The sequence below is a fragment of the Pristiophorus japonicus genome, chromosome 4 (assembly GCF_044704955.1).
Source record: "Pristiophorus japonicus isolate sPriJap1 chromosome 4, sPriJap1.hap1, whole genome shotgun sequence".
NCBI lineage: Eukaryota > Metazoa > Chordata > Chondrichthyes > Pristiophoridae > Pristiophorus > Pristiophorus japonicus.
The window spans coordinates 218,850,021-218,875,648 of record NC_091980.1 but is presented as its reverse complement, the minus strand read 5'-3'; the positions used below and the strand labels follow the sequence as shown (position 1 = coordinate 218,875,648).

At 42.1% G+C, this 25,628-nt stretch overlaps 1 protein-coding gene across 8 annotated transcripts in view; it reads right to left on the bottom strand.

Annotated features, from left to right (window-relative positions):
• Window positions 1-25,628, bottom strand: part of ralgapa1 (Ral GTPase activating protein catalytic subunit alpha 1) — a 298,072-nt gene that overhangs the window by 91,208 nt on the left and 181,236 nt on the right. For all 8 annotated transcript variants that reach the window (XM_070879109.1, XM_070879113.1, XM_070879112.1 and 5 more), the window contains 4 exons: window positions 24,308-24,376; window positions 24,056-24,190; window positions 20,096-20,279; window positions 1,431-2,295 (listed from right to left, as the gene is read on the bottom strand). In XM_070879109.1, coding sequence (XP_070735210.1) covers window positions 1,431-2,295; window positions 20,096-20,279; window positions 24,056-24,190; window positions 24,308-24,376 — 1,253 coding nt within the window. The remainder of the gene's footprint in view (window positions 1-1,430; window positions 2,296-20,095; window positions 20,280-24,055; window positions 24,191-24,307; window positions 24,377-25,628) is intronic.

Here is a 25,628-nt window from a genome sequence, read left to right as displayed (position 1 = left end):
TAGCATGGATAGAAGGTTGGCTGACAAAACAGAAAACAGAGTGTTGGGATAAATGGTTCATTCTCTGGTTGGCAATCAGAAACGAGTGGGGTGCAGCAGGGATCAGTGCTGGGACCCCAACTATTTACAATCTATATTAACGACTTGGAAGAGGAGACTAAGTGTAATGTAGCCAAGTTTGCTGACGATACAAAGATGGGAGGAAGGGCAATGTGTGAGGAGGACATAGACAGGCTAAGTGAGTGGGCAAGAATTTGGCAGATGGAGTATAATGTTGGAAAGTGTGAGGTCATGCACTTTGGCAGAAAAAAATCAAAGAGTAAGTTATTATTTAAATGGAGAAAGATTGCAAAGTGCTGCAGTACAGCGGGACCCGAGGGTACTTGTGCATGAAACACAGGGGGATGGTATGCAGGTACAAGAAGTGATCAGGAAGGCCAAATGTAATCTTGGTCTTTATTGCAAAGGGGATATAGTTTAAAAGCAGGGAAGTCTTGTTACAGCTGTACAGGGTATTGGTGATGCCTGGAATCTCCCGGAATACTGCGTGCAGTTTTGGTTTCCATATTTCCGAAAGGATATACTTGCTGTGGAGGTAGTTCAGAGAAGGTTCATTAGGTTGATTCCGGGGATGAGGATTTGATTTATGAGGCACGGTTGAATAGGTTGGGCCTCTACTCATTGGAATTCAGAAGAATGAGAGGGATCTTATAGAAACGTGTAAGATTATGAGGGGGCTTGACAAGGTGGCTGCAGAGAGGATGTTTCCATTGGTAGGGGAGACTAGAACTAGAGGGCCGCCCATTTAGAACTGAGATGAGAAATTTCTTCTCTAAGGGTTGTGAATCTGTGGAATTCGCTGCCTCAGAGAGCTGTGGAAACTGGGACATTAAATAAATTTAAGACAGAAATACACAGTTTCTTAAATGATAAGGGGTTATGGGGAACAGGCAGGGAAGTAGAGCTGAGTCCATGATCTTATTGAATGGTGGAGCAGACTCGAGGGGCCTTATGGCCTACTCCTGCTCCTATTATTCCTTATGTTCTAACATGTGTAGTATCGACTATCTTAATAATACAACTGTTTTATCTGTGTGTTAACCATGTGGTTTCCTCAGAACCAATCATTTATCTCTGCAGCATGTGGTGGATGATTAAAATGAAAAAAAAAATGCATTCTTAGAAGCTCACCTTTGTGACAAAATGTTCAGTATCTTGAATACATAATAATTCAATTTTAATGTATGAGTTATAGTAATCTGCAAAGTCGACATCTTACTTTAATTGCATCAGGAGTTACTAACAAATTTGAAGGGTCTGATAGTGTCTTTTGTTACCACTGTGGAGATTAAACAAAGTGGACAGATCTTTTAATCAAAAATACAATTATATCAAATGTAAATCATATCTTATCTAATATTTCATCTTACCTGTTATCCCAAGAATTCATGCCAAGAATATTCAGCAGCATCCTGCAATAGTAAAACACAGACTGAGGCTCCTGTGGGCACAGTTCCTCTTGCTCCATTGCTTTCATATTTAGGTCATTGCCATGCTTCTCCACAAAATCCTTCTCTTCAGTGTACTGTTTTAGAATCGCATTGATTACATCATTTTCCTGTTTCTCTGAAATACAAACAGGAGGGGGAGCAGGGATATTAAGTTGCACACCAGCTCTCTGGAGACACTCTGGACTGGTGGAACCCAGGTACTGCAGCATCTCATCCAAGGCATCTTCATCATCACGAATTACATCCCAAGATGGTACTACTTCCCTGCATCTTCTTTTTGTTTGAGGTGCCAAGTATTCCTTGAAATCATCATCATCAGTTTCTGACTCATTGGAGAGAGATTCAACCATCTGTTCTTCTTTGTGAACATTTGTGAACTTGTGAGCAATTTGTCTTTGTTGACAGCACTGAGGTGGTCCGTATAGAATTGCAGAATCCCAGGAGTACTTACCAGATATATCACGCACCACAACTCTAACATTTGAGGTAGCTGTTGAGAGTCCAGCTGACATCCCTCCTCCTGGGATATCATCCTCAACAGGGATTTCCAGGTATGAGATAAGGGTGGAACTGTTCAGCACAAAAAACTGGAGATTGGGATTCTCAAAAAGCTCAGGGGAAAGCTCAGTACAGTCAGTGAACGGATTGTCGTGGTTTTCACTTATCAAGCTAGTCAGCATTGCTGGGCCACCACTCAATGGATAATGGCCAACATGGTTTACCAAATGAATTATCACAGTCCGGGCAGCAACCGAGATCAAACCCTGCTGAATGCGGCTCCTCACTGTAAAATAAGAGAGGGGTATGTTGTAAAAACAATTTTTGGGGATTGATAATTTTAACCTCAGTTAAAAACTTAAATGAAGTACTGTATATAAATCAAATATAGCTCAATTTGAACACATTTTAAGATCCTTTTGTTAAGCCAACCTTGTCAGTCTGAAGTGTGGTTATAGGACTATTTTCACTGGATTAATTTAGATGAATCTATCACTGATAAAATTCAGATCAGAACAGCTGCACTGAGAATTACACTACATATTCAGACAGACAGTCAGGTTAACCTTATACACACATGAATACTATTCATTTTAACTTAAAAAAGATCATTCTGGGATCTGGGCATGACTGGAAAGGCCAGCATTTATTGCCCACCCCTAATTGCCCTCGAGAAAGTGGTGGTGAGCCGCCTTCTTGAACTGCTGCAGTCCTTGTGGTGAAGGTACACCCACAATGCTGTTAGGGAGGGAGTTCCAGGATTTTGACCCAGCAATGATGAAGAAACAGCGATATATTTCCAAGCCAGGATAGTGTGTAACTTGGAGGGGAACTTGCAGGTGATAGAGTTCCCATCCACCTGCTGCTCTGGTCCTTCTAGGTGGTAGAGGTCGCGAATTTAGGAGCTGCTGCCGAAGAAGCCTTAGCGAATTGCTGAAGTGCATCTTGTGGATGGTACACACTTCAACTATAAGATTTAGGTTCTGGTCCGGATAGTGAGTTGGGAGACTGTTTTTTCTCCTTTGCACTTAGGTTTCAATCCAGTGAAACCCAACAAGATGGAAGATGTTTTTCCAATACATTTGGTCTGTTTCAATACAACAAACAAGAGACTACATTACAACATTCAAAAACTGGTGAGAGAAATGAAACTGTACAGTGTACAGAAAGATACACCTCAAATTTAATTTATTATATACTAGACTTGGAGATAATGCTAATGCTAATATTGGGTGAAAAGTGAAAAATATTTAATCCACCTAGTGTCAATATCCTCAAATTCATGAGCATGAAATGCCAAAAATTAATTTTATTAAAAAAAAACCACTTCAGCTGCTTCCAAACTTTGTTGGAGAGCTCTATTTCTGGTTTATTACCTCCATATTAAACTATAGAAGGGCATCCAACAGAATACAAAAATTCCTGCCTCTAGAGCATTAGATATTCTTAATTCTCCCCATACAAATCGTTTATACGCAATGTGATTTTCCCTGTGGCTGTTTTATTACTCATTTCTCTTCCTACCCTCCCCAATTTGATTGGTTTTCTTTTATTACTTCCTGCTAAAGTAGCAGATTTCAATGGATGACTGAACAACACTCCGACAGGGAAAGTTTGAAGTTAAAAATATCGGGGCAAATTTTTTGCGGTGGGTATGACGGCATACTTACAGTACGCAGTCATACTGCCTTTGAAATATACCGCAAGTTTGGGATTTGCACATGCGCTAAATCCCGAACTTGCGATCAGTCAAGGTATGCTATGACAGATGATCCGCACTGACGGGAAAATACTAATTGCTGGCGCAGAGTTGGGCTAATTGCGCACTACCTGCCCAGCAATTATGTCCTAAAATTTTACGGTTAGCGAAAGCAGGCGCAGGAGCCTGTTTCACATCATAAAAAAATCTATATATGTATATTGTGTTTTGTTGGAGGAAACTTTTGTCGGTCAAGTTTCATTTCAAATCATTGGGAAGTTGAATAACAAAGTTAAATAAAGTGAACATCAGATTTCAGTGACCAATTCTGTCCTTTCAACTCAAAAATGAACATAAAAATGTAATGCATCTATAATAGATTTATCTATTACCAATCTAAATGAGGTTTGAATAATATATTTTAATTCTGAAAATTAACATTGAATGTATGGCTGGGAATCTCTGAAGTTCAACAACATTACTTGTAGGAGTGTTAAACCTTTACTGAGTATCAAAAAAGGAAGCTGTATACAGAGGGATTAATAAATTGAGTTTGGATGAAAACATTAAAACAAAATGCTGATATATGACTAAGTCCAAAGTACCAGTTTAATTTAAAGTTTTTAGAAGTTTTTAAAGGTTTTTAAAATGTAATTTCAATGAAAGAGACTGAAAGGAATTTCTATGGGCGTGGCTTCGTTTTGACAGCTTTTGTGGGTGTGTCTTCTCACGCTGCGCTCCAGGCCTTCGTGGAGTCATACGCTGTGCACAACTCTGCAGCGCTGAAGAGGAATTCGCCATTCTGGGCCTCGTACAAGGTTAAGTTCGTATTCTTTTCGTAGGTCGGCAGCGATATCCCTAGCTTCGTCGCCGACTGCAATTTTTGGGCCATCATATTCCTGAAATTTCATGGGAGTGCTATTATTGATTTCCCAAAGCCAAACCAGTAATCTTATGGAGGATCTGACCTTCTACCTAGGATTGCAGACCCCTTCTGTAGGATTACAGGACAAACAAATCAGCTCATCATTGCTTATAAAGTGAGGACATCTGAGAAGTAACATTTCAAGGCTAGAAAGAGGCCACTGAAATCATGGTTGGATTCTCTATTTAAATTTTTTCAAATACACTGGGAGTCTGAACAAACACAGGGAATCCATCCGAAACCGGTGCTCTCAAGAAAAAGACAAATGGTTGCACATCACACGGGCCTCTCCTGTTACTCGATTAGTATTTTGGAAGCTGATTAGTTTGCAGAGGCAAACAAATCCCTGGGTAAGCCCAAATTGTGGAAAGCTGGAAGACCACTTGCAATGATGAATCAATGAGAGACTCAAGGGTGGCCTTTTATGTTACGCAGTAATGGGCTGAATGCTAAATACATCCTGGCAAAATAACAGTGATGAAGTTCCATGCTTGTTGATGGTGACCATCGTGCCTAAAAGTCTATCAAGGCTATCTTGCATGCATCTATTTATCCACGATATATGCAAAACCCTAAATCTGTCAGAATATACTCGTTATTAATGTCAGAGAGGGCAGTGAAGGATAGAACCTGAATGAGAGAGAATATTTAGTTCTGTAAATGTAGATTCTTTTCTCTCAATCTGGTTCAGTAAAATTACTGAGTCGAATACCTCTTGTGCTTTGAACAAAGCAGTCTTTATTTTACCGGCCGGCAAGACTTATCAGACAGAAGATATACTTTCTCGATCGAGCGTACACACGCCCTACGGATAAGTCACGTTACATTGTCAAGGCACGATGGTTATACATTTTTGGCAAAAGATAACAAGATAGGGCTAGAGTGACATCCCAGCTCAGCCCATCTCTTTTGATCCCTCCTTCCCTTTGTCCACTCATAAGCCGACTCAAGCATGGTTCGATTTTAAACAAAGACCTTCTGTCAATGTTTCAGGTTAATAACATGATTTAATAAGACCTTGAGGTTTTTCTGCAAGCTGTGGGTTTTGTTTCAATATGTGTTAGTGTTGTAACATTTCGCAGTCTCGAGTCTGAGATGTCATGGCTATTCCTCCATGAATTGTTTGTTAGCTTATACTGTCCCTATACAATTCCCACGTTCTCAACTTCAATGTCTCTATACATTTTTAAACATTCACAGTTCCAAGGACCACCAGCATAAAAGGTCTGGCATACTTGAACTAGTTGGGACATCAACTATCGACTTGGAGACCACAGAGCAAAAAGGTTAAAGAACAGATATCAAATAAACAGCCATGTAACTGGAAATTCAAAACTAGCTGGTATCAGATGTAGAAAATTAATCGTACATCGGTAGTCCCTCATTTGGGGTGGAACATTGTACTCGGTTTAAAGACGAAATCCAATGCAAGGAGACTATAGAGATATTTGAAAAAGTTACATAAATAAATAAAAATATGTATAAATATTGGAAGGTGGTTCTTTCCTAAAATGCAGGAACTCAAGAACTTAACTGAAGATAAGTTGCTATATGGGAGTAACTATCCTTGAGGTACACTTTAGAGAGCCAGCTAACCTCCTGGGAAGACTGCCTAAATTATATGAGGCAGGATGACTTCTGCAAATTCTCTTTTCAAAGAAGTTTCACTAATTCTTAATAGGTGGAATCCCTAAAAAAGCAACTATTCAAAATTCTTGCTTTCCTGATCTGCATGAACATTTTTGATGTCTACGGACTAGAGAAGACTGTTTAGAGCTCCCAAGATATCGGAGTGAATGAAAAGGATGATTCATATTGCCAGCCTCAAAATATGGACAGCTATAAAAGAAAATGACTTTCATTTATCACGTAAACTTACAGCACAGAAGGAGGCCATTTGACCCGTAGTGCCTGTGCTGGCTCTTTGAAAGAGCAGTCATGCTTAGTCCCACATCCCTGCTTTTGTCCGTAACCATGCAAGTTCCTCATCTTCAAGTACCTGTCCAACTCCCTGTTTAAATTATGTATGGAATCAGCTACCATCACCTTTTCAGGTAGAGCGTTCCAGATCCCAACAACTCAGTGAAAATATTTATTTTCATCTCCCCTCTAGATCTTTTGCCAATGATTGTGAATCTATGACCTCTAGTTATTGACCCACTCACTAGAGGGAATAATTTTTCTCTATCTACTCTAACCTCATCATCGAATACCTCTATTTATTTCATGACTTCAGGATATCTCAAAGCATTTTACAATCAATCAAATACATTTTGAAGTGCACTCACTGTTGAAATTTAGGAAACATTAAATGAGACTCCATACAAATCCAAAAAAAAACTGAGCTGCAATAAAAGCTGATGGTTTGGCGTTAGCTAATATGAAATACTTAGAGACAGAATTTGAGTTCACTGGCAACAAGCATTTGAAGGAATGCTGATCAACAATAATGTTTCTTTTCAAAATGAGGCCAAGTTGGTTGATATTGATGAGTGTAAAAGATCAAAGAATGGACCAATATGTACCAAAGACATTAAACCAGAGAGCACTGTGCTTTGGATTTGCCAAAACAAGTTTGGTCTCCATGAAGCACAGTCAGTACCACTTCAAAGTGGCTCCTCCTCCTTGTAGGATCAAAGATTTGATAGAGTTCTTTTGAGGAAGTAACATATGTTGGATGGGGGAAATCTAGTCGATGTGGTACACATAAACATTCACGTCTTTTAAAAGATACCACACAAGAGACTATTGGAGAAGACGAAGGGGTTTGGAATTATGGGAAGCCTAGTAAATTGAATTAAAAACTGGTTAGAAGGGAGGAAGTGGAAAGCAGCAGTTAAGGGCAGTTAAGAGTGGATGGAAATGGGTAGTGGTGCACTCTCGGACCGCTTCTGTTTACTGTGTACATGAATGATTTGGATAGAGGGAGTGTTGTCCAAAGTTGCAGACAATATATAGTAGGCAAAGTGAATAATTCTGCGGACCAAAGGAAGCTGCAAGGGGATATCATTGAGATGACAAAATGGGAAAAATAGTAGTAAATGGCATTCAATGACAGTGTGAGATGGTACATTTTGGATAAGGCCATAAAAATAAACTAATGGAATACTGGGTTTTATGACAAGCGATATAGAACATAAAAGTTGAGATGTAATGATAAATCCATATAAAACCTCAGGAGAGGGGTACAGTAGTGGTTATGTCACTAGACTAGTTATCCTGAGACTTGGACTAATGATCTGGAGACATTAGTTCAAATCCCTCCATGGCAGCTGGGGAATTTAAATTCAGATGCATTGGAGGTTCACTAGGTCGATTCCGGAGATGAGGGGGTTGACTTAGGTTGAGACTATACTCATTGGAGTTCAGAAGAATGAGAGGTGATCTTATCGAAACGTATAAGATAATGAGAGGGTTTAACAAGTTGGATGCAAAGAGGCTATTTCCACTCATAGGGGAAACTAAAACTAGGGGGCATACTCAGAATAAGGATCCGCCCATTTAAATCATCATCATAGGCAGTCCCTCGAAGCGAGGATGATTTGCTTCCACACCAAAAAGTGATGAGTTCACAGATATTTCAATGAAGGACCTAATATTCCAGATCCTGAACTACATTGTGAAGGGTGGAAGACGACTGTGCTTGGATTTTTTTAACGTGTGGTGGCTGTTGCACACCAGTCACCACATGGGTTTGACAGAGCTAGGTCTTGGTCCAGCGGCAAGGATTACCCAAGACTAACTGGAGACCAGCTCTGCTGTACAGACCGAGTGCGCACACATATCGCAGTGTGGGCTATTTAAAACTGAGATGAGGAGCAATTTCTTCTCAGAGGGTTGTAAATCTGTGGAATTCTTTGCCCCAGAGAGCTGTGGAGACTGGGTCATTGAATATATTTAAGGTGGAGATAGACAGATTTTTGAGCGATAAGGGAATAAAGGGTTATGGGGAGCAGGCAGAGAAGTGGAACTGTGTCCGATCAGATCAGCCATGATCTTATTAAATAGCAGAGCAGGCTCGAGGAGTCAAATGGCCTGCTCCTGCTCCTATTTCTTGTGTTGTGTTCTTGTAAATTAAATAAATCTGGAAGAAGAAAAGCTAGTATCAGTAATGGCAACCATGAAACTACCGGATTGTTATAAACACACATTTGGTTCTCTAATGTCCTTTAGGGAAGGAAATCTGCCGTCCTTAACTGGTGGGGCCTATATGTGACTCCAGACACACAGCAATGTGGTTGACTCTTAACTGCCCTCTGAAATGGTCGAGAAAGCTACTTAGTTGTACCAAACTGCTACAAAAAATATACTCCTTCACCACACGGATTGCAGCGGTTCAAGAAGGCGGCTCACCACCACTTTCTCAGGGGCATTTAGGGGTGGGCAATAAATGCTGGCCTTGCCAGCAATACCCACATCCCATAAACAAATTTTAAAAAGAGCACAAATTAGAGTAGTGTGTGTAGTTTGGGACATCAGGCTACAGGAAGGATGTTTAGGCAATAAGAGAGAGTACAGTGCAGATTCACGAGGATGCTGCCTGATATAAGGAATTAGATAGAAACAGACCATTTGCAGTGATTGGATGGTCTAGAATGAGAGGACATAGATATCATTAAAGACAGTGGGCAGGAAAAACTTCTTTACAAGAGAGGGGTACAAGGTTATGGAATGCCTCACCAGAGTTAGAGATCAGGGCACCATAGATTGGTGGTTGAAGGAAAGGGAAATAACTGGATATGGAAAAATGACGGGCACCTGGGATTACTGCTTACATGGAGAATAAACAACACTATGGTTCGGTGAACAGCAACATTCCCTCGAAGCTGCGTAGCCGTCTGCCGGTGCTGTACAGCCTGGGACCGGCTTTTCCAACATGAAATTTTGCGCATGCACGAAATGGACTGAGCACCGGAAAAAAAATTTCAAAGTTTGAAATTAATAATTAAATGGCAAGGGAGTCACCGAGTGTGAGAGATTGAACACTATCCTTCCACTTCTGTAACCTGGATTTAATCCTGCTCAGATTGATGGGACAAAAATCTCCTCTTGAATGGCGGATGTGTGGGCCAGGAAAATAACAATCCAGCTTTTTGTTCATATAATCCATAGTAATGATTTTTCATTTAAAGATGCAAAGCAAATATATACAAAATAGGACAGCATGAAGGAGTTATGCAACAGTTATCCGAACCATGGCAGTGAGGAAAATGTTCAGGAGCATTTTACAGGATACAATCAATGTTCACCTCAAGACCACACAAGTACAGAATCAAAGCCAATAGGTCATGCATTACAAAAATACTGGAATTCATTGAAGAGGGTGCCTAAATTAGTGAAGGACAGCAATCCAGTAGAAATAATCTACTTGGAATTTCAGATTGGACTTGACAATGTTCCACATGAGGCATATAAAGATTATCATCATAGGCAGTCCCTCGGAGTCTAGGAAGACTTGCTTCCACTCTTAACATGAGTTCTTAGGTGGCTGTACAGTCCAATATGAGAATCACAATCTCTGTCACAGATGGGACAGAGAGTTGTTGAGGGAACGGACGAGGCATGCGGGCGATGTGGCCTGTCCAGCAGAGCTGATCGAGCGTGGTCAGTGCTTCGATGTTGGACCTCATCGCCAATGTCTGCCCTTGTTGACAGTAGGCTCCCGAGGTATGGAAAATGGTCCACGTTGTCCAAGGCCTCGTCGTAGATTTTGATAACCGGGGCGCAGTGCTGTGTGGCGGGGGGAAGGTTGGTAGAGGAACTTTGTCTTCCAGATGTTTACTGTAAGGCCCATGCTCTCGTGTGCCTCGGTGAATAAGCATGTGGGCAACAGTGGCAGCAAATGGATTTTAATTAATACATAAATGTAAAACTATACACAACAAAGAGACATGTACATAATGAAGGAGTGGATGTGAGTAAAGATAGAAAAGGAAAAATGATTATTCATTCCAAGTCATCATCATAGGCAGTCCCTCAAAATCAAGGAAGACTTGCTTCCATTCTAAACGTGAGTTCTCAGGTGACTGTAAAGTCCAATATGGGAATTACAGTCTTTGCCACAGGTGGGAGAGATAGCGGTTGAAGGAAGGGGTGGGTGGGGAGTCTGGTTTGCTGCACATTTCTTCTGCTGTCTGCGCTTGATTTCTGCATGCTCTTGGCGACGAGACTCTAGGTGCTCAACGCCCTCCCGGATGCTGCTCTTCCACTTAGGGATTCCCAAGTGCCAGTGGGGATGTTACACTTTATCGAGGCGGCTTTGAGGGTGTCCTTAAAGCGTTTCCTCTGCCCACCTGCGGTTCGCTTGCCGTGTAGGAGTTCCGAGTAGAGCGCTTGCTTTGAGAGTCTCCTGTCGGACATGCGGACGATGTGGCCAGCCCAGCGGAGCTGGTCGAGTGTGGTCAGTGCTTCGATGCTGGCTTGAGCGAGAACACTAAGTATCCAGTTAACCTGAAGCTATCAACAAGGCTAATCACTTCCTGAGATACAGTCTAAAAAAACGACTATCAAAACAAATTATTCTAACCATGTACAGACAAGATGCCACATTTGGAAAATGATGTGCAATTTGGGGCATCTTCTCCTCAAATCAACACTGATACAGAGCTGATGAAGAGTTACAAGTTTGATTCAATGACTTAAGAGTTTTAAATTATGCAGACGTAATACCAGAACTAAATTTAAGGGGGGGAAAAATTGAATGAAATTGTGATCTCAGTTTTTAAAATAGTAAGAATAATGGTAAGATTAACTTGAATTGTCAATGAAGGACTAGAAGGCATAAGTATAAAATTAACAAGCATCAGTCAACATGTAAAGGTTCCCCTTCCCCGCCCTCCCAGTGGTGGATATGAGGAAAAAATTCCCAGCTAAAGCAGTTAATGCTGTGTCAATTTACATTTAATTTTAAATTAAAAAAAAAATATGGATGAGTATCTCATTAGAAATGAGGGTTACAAGCAATGATCCCTGGAAAAAGATTTTGGGCTGCGTGACCCATTCAAAATTCCGTGCAAACGTGTTTTTATCAATTTAAAAGTCAGCTCACCAGCTGCACGGGACCCCTGGAGCACTGCGCGGCAGAACGGGAATATTGGTTACAAGTACAAGTAGATGAGAAAAGAATATTCTACGGAACACTAAGGGCTGGAAATTCACCAACCTTGCGCCCATTTTTTCGGCGATATTTTGCTGTTTTTGGCAAAGTCCTGCGCCGGCGGTTTTTAAAGACCGCTGAAAAGCGGACCGCCAGCATAGAAGACTAGAAATACCGCTATCGCCTTAATTTTGACTTTTGGCGCACCTGTATTCTGGGTGAAAAAAACCGCCTGAGAAAAACCTGCATTGCAGCCCCAAGAACAGCATGAAGATCTGCAAAAAAGTAAGTTAAAGTTTTTATTTTTTAATTATTTTTCAGCGATTCAATAGTTAAGTGTCTTGTGAATGTTTTGTGATTTTTAATTTTTGCTTTCTCCCCCCTCCCACGGCCTCTCTCACAGCGACAATCGGCCTCAGACTAAAGTTGGCGAGAACCGTGGTTTCCGCCGCTAACCCTCCTGCAACGCTGATTTTTACCGCCGGGTGTATTTTGTAATGAAACTTAGGCCGTTAAAAAATGGCGGTGTGATTAGCAGTATTTTTGGCGAAAAATGCCAAAAAAATACTGCTCTGAACAAAAACACAATTTCTAGCCCATGGCTTTAGACCTTCTCATATTACAGATATTAAGGACAACAGAAAATGAAAAATTTAGAATGCAGTCGGATACATATTTTAATGTTTTGGAGGCAGGGTAGGAAAAATCTTGGCAGAAAAATTCTGCAGAATATTAAATTCTTTGGGTGGAGTCCACGATAGAGCAGATTAGAAGGTACAGATTTGAAAGGCTGAATGGTACTTTATTGTTGAATACTTTGTGCTTCTGAAACCCAACTTAGTTTACAAATATGCTTCACAATATCTTTGGAAGAACAAATTTTATGGAGATGTACATGTGGTAGAGAAGGGGACCAATGAACTATTTATACGCAGCAGGTTTTCAATGTCACTGTCACACGAGATTGAATGAATCCTATGCCAAAGTCTAAAGTTAAAATTATATTTTGCTTAAATGTAATTCAATATTCTAATTATATTTCAGTTGTAAGATTTCAATATTCAAGTTTTTTGTTGCATTTATTGAATTCTCAATAGATCATTTGAAAGGCAAGAATACCAATAGGTAGCACATAAGTCTTTTCAAACCCTCTTTTTATTGTAAGCCTGCAGATGATTTTCTTTTTTGTACCATCAGGGCACTGCTTTTGACAAATGGCCAACTATCTTGCTTCAGTGCTGTTGCATTTAGTAATTACCTCTTATCCTACTGACAACTACCAATCATGCTTGTTGAATCCAATGCTGAGCTTATTAGGGACAGCTATGTTTAGAGTAGTTTGGCACTTCACCAATGGTTCAAAACTGCTCGAAAAGAATGAAACATGCTTTCAACAATGCAGTGATGATTAGTAATTTTCTTCCTATGAAAAGCATCACGTAGATGCTATAGGCAAGAAAAATCACCTGCTGTTAGCACATAGCAAAAGGGCTCAGCATTTATCTAATCTCCAATACCATTTTGGTGCCCTGAAGGAAACTCAACATGAATAGTGAATAGCACTACATACAGCCTATCATACAGATATTGAACTCATCTGTTTCAATTTTTTGTTTGCTTCCAGACATCAGGATCTTTTGTCTCCATATACACCTGGAGAGAAAAGATCCTGTTACATACATATAAAGACACAAAAATGTGAGTTACATTCAAAATTATGCCACTTAGTTTATGGAAGCGCCAATCACAATTCCAATACTGTAAAAATATAAGCCAAGAAAATTTAAAGTTGAATTGAACATTTTAAACATGAAATGAGAAAATGCAACAATGTAATTGTGATATTTGGCAGGTGTTAATACATAAATTTCCATTTTTTGAGATTACTTAGCAACACAATTTTGTAGACACATTTTTGACACAGAATTCCCCAAATAATTGTTTTTGAAGAGACAGTAAAGCTTACGAAAATATAAAAATGCATTTACAAATTGTTGAAGTCTGCAATTGGCAGACTCAGGACGAGGTGCCATAATCATTTATATATTCTATACCAAACTGAGTATTTAAATGTGTGAAAATCTACACAAAAATAATGAATTGCAGAATATTGGGGCATGAATAACTCCTTCACAGCAGGAATTTTGTACACTTTATTTACCACAAGCACTGCATGAAGATTTAAAACAAATTGAAACAAGTTTTAAAAGTACAAAGATACTATTTTACTTTAAAAAAAATATGAAATTTGCATTAAAATAATAATGCACCTAAACAAGAATGCAGATCACTAGAAATACATTTTCTGCAAAGGAACCAACTACAAATTACTTGGACTATAAACAAATGAAAGTGTAAGATGCCCTCTACTGTCAGCTTGCTGTTACATCACTTAAATATACTCAAGGTAGAAAGGCGAGATGAACAATCAGGAACAGGAGTCGGCCATTCAGCCTCTCGAGCCTTTGCTGCCATTCAATGTAATCATGGCTGATCAGTATCGTAACTCCATCCACCTGCCTGGGCTCCATATCCTTTCATACCCTTGCCTAGCAAAAATCTAAAACTCCGATTTAAAATTATTATCCGAGCTAGGATCTACTGCTTTTTGTGGAAGAGTTCCACACTTCTACCAGACTTTGCGTGAAGAAGTGTTTCCTAACTTCTCTCCTGAATGGGCCGACTTTGATTTTAAGGTTGTCTCTCTTTGTCCTGGACTGCAACACCAGGGGAAAACGTTTCTCTTTGTCCACCCTATCAATTCCTTTCAAAATCCTAAATGTGTCAGCTGTGGCTCAGTGGGTAGCACACTCACCTCCGAGTCAGAAGGTTGTGGGTTCAAGGCTCATTCCAGAGACTTGAGCACATAAATCTAGGCTGACACTCCAGTGCAGGACTGAGGGAGTACTGCACTGTCGGAGGTGCCGTCTTTCAGATGAGATGTTAAACCGAGGCCCTGTCTGCCCTCTCAGGTGGATGTAAACGATCCCATAACATGATTTCGAAGAGCAGGGGAGTTATCCCTGGTGTCTTTGCCAATATTTATCCCTTAATCAATGCAACAAACAGATTGTCTGGTCATTATCACATTACTGTTTGTGGGAGTTTGCTGTGCGCAAGTTGACTGCCGTGTTTCCCACATTACAACATTGACTACACTCGAAAAGTACTGAATTGGCTGTAAAGCGCTTTGAGACGTCCTGTGGTCGTGAAAGGCGCTATATAAATGCAAGTCTTTCTTTCTTTCAAAAACTTCAAATCAAATCGTTCCTTGAATCCCAGGGGTTTTAACTTTGCTAACGTGATACTTTATCAAATGCTTTTTGAAAGTCCATATATACATCATCAACCACACTACCCTCATCAAAGAACTCCATCAAGTTAGTCAAACATGATTTGTCTTTCACAAATCTGTCCCATGTCATTGATTAACCCATGTTTTTCCAAATGACAATTAATTTTGCCCCAGATTATTGGGCCCAAGTTTCCACATGATTTGCGCCTGATTTTTAGGAGCAACTGGTGGAGAACGGACTATCTTAGAAATCGCAATTCTCCACATTTTTTTTTCTGCAGTTCTAGTCAGGTAGAACAGTTCCACTTTGGAACAGAATTTTTTCTTCAAAAGGGGGCGTGTCCGGCCACTGACGCCTGATTTCAAAGTTTCCACAGTGAAAACGCACTCCAAACTAACTTAGAATGGAGCAAGTGAAGATTTTTGTAGAACTGAAAAAACCTGTTCTACACATTAAAAAATCAGGTGCAGGTTGCAAATTAGGCGTCCAGAACGAGGTGGGGGGGGGGGGGGGAAGGGAAGTCATTAAATTCTATAATAAATCCTTATTTATACTTATACAAATATTATACAAATAAATCCAACCTGAATAAACATTTATAAGCAAAGAAAAGATTAAATAAACCATTTTCCTACCTGTGTGAAAGTGCTTCAGGCAGGCCTTTCGGGACAGAAGGCCTGAGACTTCGGGCAGGGCCCGTCCCCAGCACCAGATTTACAGGTAGGTGGCGTTGGGTCGGGTCGGGGAGGTTCGGTTCGGGGGGAGGGAGGGAGAGGGAGGGGGGTGGGGAGGGAGAGGGAGGGGGGTGGGGAGAGAGATGGAGGGAGAGAGAGGGGGGGGGGGGGAAAGAGAGGGGGGGGGGGGGAGAGTGAGGGGGGGGAGAGAGGGGGGGGGGAGAAGAGAGGGGGGGGAAGAGAGGGGGGGGAAGAGAGGGGGGGGGAAAGAGAGAGAGAGAGGGAGGGAGGGGGAGGTCAGGTCGGGGAGGGGGAGGTCGGGGAGGGGGGAGGTCAGGTCGGATCCAGTCCGGGAGTGGGAGTCGGGTCGGGTCCAGTGGGGAGGGTCGGGGAGGGGGGGGGAGGGGGGTGGGAGCAGGAGCGCGGGTCGGGTCGGGTCCAGTCGGGGGAAGCGGGAGTCGGGTCGGGTCCGGGGGGGGGGGGGGGGGGGGAGCAGGTGTCGGGTCCGGTTGGGGGGGGGAAGCAGGAGCTGGCCGTGGGAGGAGCCTTATTCACACAGCCCCAGTGAGGCCATTCGACCAGGGCTAGGGGCTGCATGCTTCGGACCCCTCCCACACAGTTTTGGGCGCCTGGAGCTACTGCACTTACGTGCCCACGGTAGCGCGCATGTGCAGAGGTCCCTGCGCTGAAAAGGCTCCGCCCCCCTACAGCTCATGCTGCGCTGCGCCGAGGGCCAGAGGACCTGCAGGGAGGTGGAGAATACCGAGGATTTTTTTAGGCACACTTTGTGGCGCAAAAAACGGGCGTCCAGGTTGGGACTGCGCCGTTCTAGGTGCATGTGGAAACTTGGGCCCATTGTCTCTAAACATTTCCCCACCACTGACATTAGGTGACCGGCCTGTAGTTACCTGGTTTATCATTCTCCCCCTTTTTTTTTTTTAAGTGTCATAATAAACGCTGATTATAAAATCCTCAAGGGACAACCTAAACCTGCTTTATATTTAACCCTTAGTCCAGGCTGGAAGAATTTTATTTATCCATATAAATCTTGGTCTCTGGACTGCCAGTGACTGCTTGTCTGTCAGTAGCTCCCAGCTCTAAAATAGCAAGAGGGAGAAAAGTAAATGATTCAAAGCATAAAATAAAATTTGAAAAAACTTGTTAGAAGCTAGTACTCGACTTCAAGGAGACAGGCAGGCTGGTAGAATGGGCGGACACATGGCAGATGAAATTTAACACAGAGAAATGTGAGGTGATACATTTTGGTAGGAAGCATGAAGAGAGACCATACACACGAAATGTTACAATTTTAAAGGGGGTGGAATAACAGAGACCTGGGAGTGCTTGCGCATAAATCTTTGAAGGTGGCAGGACAGATTAACAAAGCAGTTAATAAAGCATATGGGATCCTGGGCTTTATAAATAGAAGCACAGGGTACAAAATCCAGGAAGTTATGCTAAACCTATATAAAACACTAGCTCGGCTCCAGCTGAAGTATTGTGTCCAATTCTGGGCACCACACTTTAGGAAAGACGTGAAGGCTTTGGAGAAGGTACAGAAGAGATTTACTAAATTGGTTCCAAGGATGAAGGAATCATAGACAGTCCCTCGGAATCGAGGAAGATTTGCTTCCACTCCTGAAATGAGTTCTTTGGTGGCTGAACAGTCCAATACGAGAGCCACAGACTCTGTCACAGGTGGGGCAGACAGTCGCCGAGGGAAGGGATGGGTGGGACTGGTTTACCGCACACTTCTTCCGCTTGACCTCTTCAAGCTCTCGGCGTTGAGACTCGAAGTGCTCAGCGCCCTCCCGGATGCACTTTTTCCACTTAGGACGGTCTTTGGCCAGGGATTCCCAGATGTCAGTGGTGATGTCACACTTTATTAGGGAGGCTTTGAGGGTGTCCTTGTAACGTTTGCGCTGCCCACATTTGCCATGAAGGAGCTCCACATAAAGCACTTGCTTTAGGAGTCTCGTGTCTAACATGCAAACTATGTGGCCTGCCCAGCGAAGCTGATCGAGTGTGGTCAGTGCTTCAATGCTGGGAATGTTAGCCTGGACGAGGACACGGATGTTGGTGCGCCTATCCTTCCAGGGGATTTGCAGGATCTTGCGGAGACATCGTTGGTGATACAAGTCCATCGACTTGGGGTGTCTTCTGTACATCACCCATGCCTCTGAGCCATATAGGAGGGCTGGTATTACTACAGCCCTGTAAACCATGAGCTTGGTGATAGACCAGGCCCTTGAATCTTCGAACACTCTTTACTCAGGCGGCCGAAGGCTGCACTGGCGCACTGGAGGCGGTGTTGGATCTCAGCATCAATGTCTGCTTTTGTTGCTAAGAGGCTCCCGAGGTATGGGAAATGGTCCACAGTGCTCGAGGGCCGCAATGCTGTGCGGCGAGGACAGGCTGGTGGAGGACCTTTGTCTTACTGATATTTAGCGTAAGGCCGATGCTTTCATATGCCTCAGTAAATACATTGACTATATCCTGGAGTTCAGCCTCAGAATGTGCGCAGACGCAGGCGTCGTCTGCGTACTGTAGCTCAACGACAGAGGTTGGGGTGATCTTGGACCTGGCGTAGGTTAAACAGCATCCAACTGGTTCTGTAGTTTAGTTCCACTCCAGTGGGGAGCTTGTTGTCTGCGAGGTGGAGCATGGCAGCGAGGAAGATTGAAAAGAGGGTTGGAGCAATGACGCAGCCCTGTTTGACCCCGGTCCAGACGTGGATTGGGACTGTAATGGATTAGTTGGTAAGGATCACAGCCTGCATGTCGTCGTGGAGCAGGTGAAGGATGTTGACAAACTTTTGGGGGCATCCGAAACGGGGAAGGACACTCTATAAACCTTCACGGTTGACAGTGTCAAAGGCCTTTGTAAGGTCGAAAAAGGCCCTGCATTTTTCCTGCAGCGGTTGCGCTGCAAAGATCATGTCCGCTGTGCCCCGTAGGGGACGAAATCCGCACTGTGACTCCGGGAGGAGCTCCTTGGCTACAGGGAAGACGACGATTGAAGAGAACTCTAGCGACAACTTTCCCAGTGGCCGATAGCAGGGAGATTCCCCTGCAGTTGCCGCAGTCGGACTTGTCCCCTTTTATAAAGATGCTCACATTTACTGCATCGCTGAGATCTCCCGGCATGCTCTTCTCCCTCCAGATGAGAGAGAGGAGGTCATGTATCTGCGCCAACAGCACCTCCCCGCCATACTTTAGCGTCTCAGCAGGGATTCCATCCGCTCCCGTAGCCTTGTTATTCTTGAGTTGTTTTATGGCTTTTCCTACCTCGTGCAACGTTGGGGTGTCACGGAGGTGGTGGCAGGTCGCATGCTGCGTGATGGAGTCGAGAATACTTGAGTCAAAGGCTCCAGCTAATTTTTGATGGCGTAACTTTTTTGGGGGGGGTGGGGGGGGGCGGGGTTTACAACGAGATTAGAGCATAACAAGTGGATGTTCACGTAAATTCATGATTTTTAAGATTTCCATCTGCATGGACTTCAACAGCGCACTCTGTGGAAGAGGTGTGGAGTCACTGACAGCAACTTCTGGATTTCCGAGTTTAACTACGTACACGTGGATGGCAGAATTGCTGTCAGTTTCACAAATGACAGCAAACGCTGACAGTTCTGCCGTCATTGCAACCGCAAATTCTGGGCCAGTATGTCGAGAAGCCTCAATCCTCTCTCTCAACGGCCATCAATCCAGCTACATTTTAAACATCTCAAATGACCCCAAATCAACTTGTTTCTTGGGGGGGTTCTAATTTCTTTCTCGGTTTGTGAATTTTGTACTTGTGCCCTATAATCCTGTGCTTATTGTTGAATTTCATGTTTACTTATTTCAACCTTATGTCTGTCATTTTAAACAGCATCTCCCCCATCATTCGTCTTCAACAAAAATGAGTTAATTGCTTAAGCCTTTTTTTTGTAACTTAGTCCTCCATAGCCTAGAGTCATCCCGGTGACTCTTCTGACCCTTTTCTAACAAATCTGTGTCATTATTGAGAAGTGTGATGATCAAAGCCAAATGGCATACTCCACTAGTTGCTCCACCATTGATCTGTACAGACGTGGTCTCGCCATTTACTTGTAATCCCATGACATCTAATACCTGGTCACAATGACTAGATGCTTTCAGGATATGATCACTGATCATTCCAAATGTTTCTCCACCCGCCTCGCCCAGCCTCTACCAGTGTCACGTTACTCACTAGATGGCTCATTACCAATGGGCACGAAATAATACCTTATTTTAATTTCCCCTTATTTTAACACTTTAATTTAATTATTTTTAAGTTGGGGAAAAAAAATCAGTTTGGATGCCTTATCCCTCCCTCGAAGGGGGTCAATTGATATATACCCACAGAATTCATAGTGTTCAGCTTTGGTACATACCTTCTGTGACAGTTTGGAGTTTCGATGAGCGCTCGGAATCAGGGGAGTGCAAAGGTTCTGGTTCTTTCAAGCTTTCCAAATGTAAGAATGGATCATATTCAACAGAGGCTAGATCTGATAAGTTCAGAGGAAAGTATCGAGGATTACTTAAGTATTGAGCTCCATACACACAGCCATGCAGCACCTGTTGACAAAAGACAGCAAGAATGCCTTACAATTAAAGATCAACACTCACCACTGAGAATGCTACAAAACATCACAAATGACTATATGAGTTAATTTGTAAAACTGCAGCAAACTGACTTTTTCCAAACGGAAAAGATGGAAGAGCGGTCTGTATGGATGGAAAAACTAGGACAAGGATACTAAATAAATATATTTAAAAAAAATTATACCTTCATTGATAGTTTATTCTTTGATCACATAAGGGGTTATGGGGAGCGGGCAGGGAAGTAGAGTCGAGTCCATGATCAGATCAGCCATGATCTTATTGAATGGCAGAGCAGGCTCGAGGGGCCTTATGGCCTACTCCTGCTCCTATTTCGTATGTTCTTATGTTCTTACACACACAGGAACAATTACCAGAGCAATTTAAAATGGAAAGCAGAAGGTAATCTCTACTCTTGTACAGTTTGTCTTCCTCTGTGAAAATCAACTATTTTTCAATAATGGCAAATGTTTTTAAGAGAGACAAGGGCGATTATTTTTGAAGATGCAAATTATAATACATCCCATGGCAACCTAATTAAGGCAACTGGAGGTAGGGCAATGTATGGCAAAATAATTGATTTGGGGTGAAATCTGAAACCCACATTATGAAAGAAATATTATTTTGTTGAAAGTGAATAAATAAATCAAATAAAGGGAAACCAAATAACATACAATTGCTTACTTTGTGGATAGAGGTTGATTGCACAAAACTAATTTTAAAGAATAAAGAATAATCAGTTGTTTTAAAGAGAGATGAAGGGCCCAAGTTTGCCCCCATGCTTAGAACGGCGCATCTCCGTGAGCTGTGCCGACTTTTTAGAACAAAAACCGTGCCTAAAAGTTACCTTGCTATTCTCCCAGCAGCTGGAACGACGAAGGCCCTCGGCGTAGCACAGCACAAGGGGCGGGGGGGGGGGGGGGGGGCGGAGCCAGGACCCCGCGCTGAAAACAGTGTCGGGACCTTTGCACATGCGCGCTCGAGTGTGCGCTCATGTGCAGTAGCTCCTCGCCCCCGAATCTGTGCAGGCTGTGTGGGTGTCAATCATTTGAACGCTCCTAAATGCCGAGTTTAAAAGTATACAATGTTTTTTTTAAAACCGAAAACCTCGGAGTGATTTTTGAACAAGTCTACCAAATGAGTGAGATCTGAGAACATGTATATAATATTTTAATATTTAGGATCATCTCGCTATTTTAAGAGTAGTCTTGGCTGTGCACCCAGCTTACTTGAATATAAATGCATCTTCCTATTCGAAGTGGAGTTCTAACTAGTTGAAAATTAGCCAAAGGGAGGTCACAATGTCTACTTATTTGAAGAACAGGATCACCTGTGGCTACAAGTGCAGACTTCAAAGTTTAAATGACGGGAGCTGTAGTTGCCCAAAAAACGGCGTCCCTAGCCTTGGCCGAATGGGCTTCCCGCTGCGACTTGCAGGAACAGTGCCTATCGCGTTCAGCTGGGAGTACTATAAAGGACATAAAGTCTGGAATAAATTAGTTTAAGGTAAGTTTCTGGAGAGAAAATGATTGAAGGGTATGGGGAAAAGCTGGGTTTCTCGGGTTGAGATTATTTAAAAAGGGATGGGCTTGTTCCTAAACATGTGTCTGTTCTCCCCCACCCCATGGAGTTGTGTTTTTGCATTAATTTCTGAAGCAGCAATTACAATGAGCTTTCTCACAGTGGCTCAGCCATTTGGGGGGGTTACAATGACAAAGCTAAAAATGTATTGTTGTGCAGACAGCTTCAAATAATTTGATAAACTATACAAAAATCACTTGAGGGTGTAAAGATCCTGTGTTACTGGATGTTTTAAAGTACTTTATGCAGCTTTTATCTCCACCTACCTGTTGCGTGTAGATTTGTGTTAGTTTACCTAGGATTCTGTACAAGCAATCAATATGGTAAAGGAGGGGCAGTTCTGAAGCACGTCTGATTTAGCAATGCATGAAGGAGTAAGCTTGTAATCCAAGACGTACGTTTGGAGGAAGTGGCTGAGATAGTCGGTTGTGATTAGCCATGTCAACAGTTAATTAGCAAATTTACTACGTCAAAAAATAGTTATGGTGTGGGATGGTGTAATAATTTTCAAAACATGATAGTGATTGATTTATTGGTTGATTTATTGATTTATTTATCATTTATTATTGATAATGGCTCTTTATTTGTAAAAGTGAAGTGTTTAATGCTTGTAAACTTCCCTTCCCCCCCCCCCGCCCACCATCTCTCATTCCCTGTGCCTAATTTCTCAAGCGTAGGCAAGGTTTTTCTGAGCGTACAAAAATCTACATTTACTCCATTCTAAGTTAGTTTGGAGTAAGTTTTCACTGCCTAAACTTGCAAAACAGGCGTAAGTGGCTGGACATGCCCCCTTTTGAATATTAAACTGTTATAAAATGAAACTATTCTAACTCACTAGAACTGGAGCAAACTAAATGCCAAGAATTGCAATTTTTAAGCTGCTCCATTCTCAACTAGTTGCTCCAAAAAAAGTGGCAACTCAGGCCGAAACTTGAGCCCGATGAGTTTAGAAAGTGAATTCGTTACATAGGATCAGTTTCATTGTATTCTCACATACACCGTCCATAACCGTGTAAAGTTTGAAAAATGAACTACTGAGCACGAGGTCAAAGATGCCGTTACAGTTCTCAAATCGGTTTTAAAACTTAATGACCTAGAAATTGCAGCCAGAGGCTTCCTGTGGGCAGATGCCTCCGACTGATTTTTTTTTTTTAAACAAAAGTACCTGGTGATCCCAGAGGAATGTAGACTTGCGCTCTGAGGCCTCCATTCGCAGCCCAGCATGGGGGCCCACGTATTCCAGGAGCGTATGTGTAGCCTGGGATCACGTGGGTCGGACCAACCAATGAAAATAGTGTACCCCATTCACAGTAACGGAGATCACCATTTCTATAAATGGGGATACCCACAAAAACACAAACATTTTAAATAAATAAGAAAAACACTTCACATATTTAAAATTAATTGAAATTGAATTTAATTAAATGCTGCAGGCAAAATGTTTTGGGGCGGATTTAAAAAAAATGTTTTTTTTAAATAGGGGTAAAAATAAACTTACCTTAATGGAAAAGGTTTTTTAAATATAAAAATTATTGCTAACATTTTATTTTTCTATCTTTTAAAACTGTTACGCTGATAAAAGCAGGCCTTACGCCTGCTTTTATTAGGCGTAAGAGTTTGAAGGACATTCACTGGGCAGGAGTTGGGCAAATGGCCCAAAACTCTGCCCGCGAAGGCCCTTCTCCGGGGTGTGTGTTGGAACTGTCAAAAGTGCCGGATTTTGGCACATGCGCATGCTGAGAATCGGCACTTGGGGGGGCCTCTACGGGTGTACATCGTACGCGCCCGTAAAGACCGCGATTTTTGCCCCAATGAATTTCCTCTTTTACAGAAGAAATTCTGATCCTAAGTGATGACCATGTTTTTAAGACGATGAGTCAAATCCATCAAACAGAACTTATGGTATCACTGTTTAAGCACATAGTGAATGGGGAAGTAACATAGAAAATCAGCTTTAAACTAAATTAAGAAATATTTCTTCAAATAAGATAGAATGTTGGGAAATGGACACAGGTCTGAAGCAAGGGACTTCTCAAAATAAGATAAATTTAACTAGACATCATCTCAAGAGGAAACAGGTTTATAATGCAACATGAAAAATCTCAAGAAATCAGTCCAAATTCTTAAATATAAATCTAAGTATTTTTAATGCAAATTTTACTAAAGCATACCTTGTAAATACAACTGAGAATAGATTTCTCAGCATTGTCCTTATCTTGTCCTGCAGCTTGGACAACCTGTAGCAGTGTTTTTAAAGGCAGCACCATGCACCAGTCCAAAAGGCACAGCAATAGGGATACTACTAGCTGTGAAGTGTAAGTCACAAATCAAAGGAGGTTAACAAAAGCTGAAACTTGCAAACACCACCCCTCTGCCCCTTCCCCCAACGACCGTTTCCCATGTCCAATTGGCCCTTTTCTCACCCTTTTATCTTGCTCATGTGGGGATACTTCTGTTCCAGGCAGCAGATAAGTAATTGTTGCCATCAATATCTAGATGAAAGAAAAACACAAGTAAAGTTCATATTTAAAAAAAAACTTTCTCCTGCCATCCAAAAGGGGACAATAACATTTTCAGAAACCAAGAAAATACAGTCATAGGAATCTAATTATGTTTCACAACTTTAAACCAAGTTTTCTCTTGGAAAGGGAAGAGAGAAAAAAAATAAGTTTGCACTATTTTAGTGCTTATGGTAGTCAGAGATCTGCAATAAGGTTTCTGATGTCAACTGTGATTTATGCTTTGCTATAATAAAGTAAATATCCTGAATCAATATAACTGACCAGATGCATTAGTAATATTTAGATTTACTAATTGATCTCCTGTGGCATTGCACATGGAGAGTTAAGACCAAGGGTGGTTTTCAGGAGAGATGGAGATAAGGGCAGAGAGGGGAAAATAAAAGGCGAGAGAGGAAGGGGGTAGGGGCAAGGGGAATTTGCCTAAACAGGGGTGGTGAGTGACTGGGTGTGTTCGAAGCCTCAATTTGGGGGCTGGGGGAGATTCTGGCCACTTGTGCCTCAGATGGAGTGGAGGTGTTTGCAGCTCCTTATATGTGTATCATGGGGGCATTGAGGGGGGGGGGGGAAGAAAGGCGGGTCAGGGGCAAATGTCCCCTATTAGCTGTACGGCCGCATGACTCTCTGCAGGTCCGGCACAGCCGGCTTTTGAATAGAAAAACCGTGCATGCGGGGAATTTTGAACGGCCTGCGCAGTCCTTTAAAGGAGCCGCGTGGGCTAAAAAATAGAATTAGAGGGAACATTGGCCAGAGGATGGCACCACTGATTTGTGCCTCTCTGGTGGTTTCCGCAGACTATTTCTGATGAAAAGGGTGGGGTGTCGGTTTCCAATTTCATCCTCATACTGGGGAAATGTTTGGCCCACCAAACTGTATGCTCACCAAAGCAGTGTTTATAGCTTATTTGCTGATGCTTCACTTCATTTTCGCTTCAGCCTTCACAACTTTATCACTGAACATTCCATTGCAATTCTTTTGTATTAGCCTTTGGTGTTTGGTTGGTTGAATTACTTTGTTTTACATTAGGCAATATTGCAGCGTTACAGGATTTTATTCTTTGCAGTGTGCTACTTTATTCTGCTTTTTTATTGCAGATATACAACTTTGTTTTTCTATGCCAATGTATCGCTGTGGCATCTTGGGGACTCTTTTTAAGTAATTACCTTCATGATTCTGTTTACAACTCTAACATTTTGCATATCTTTTTTTAATATGTTCCTGATTT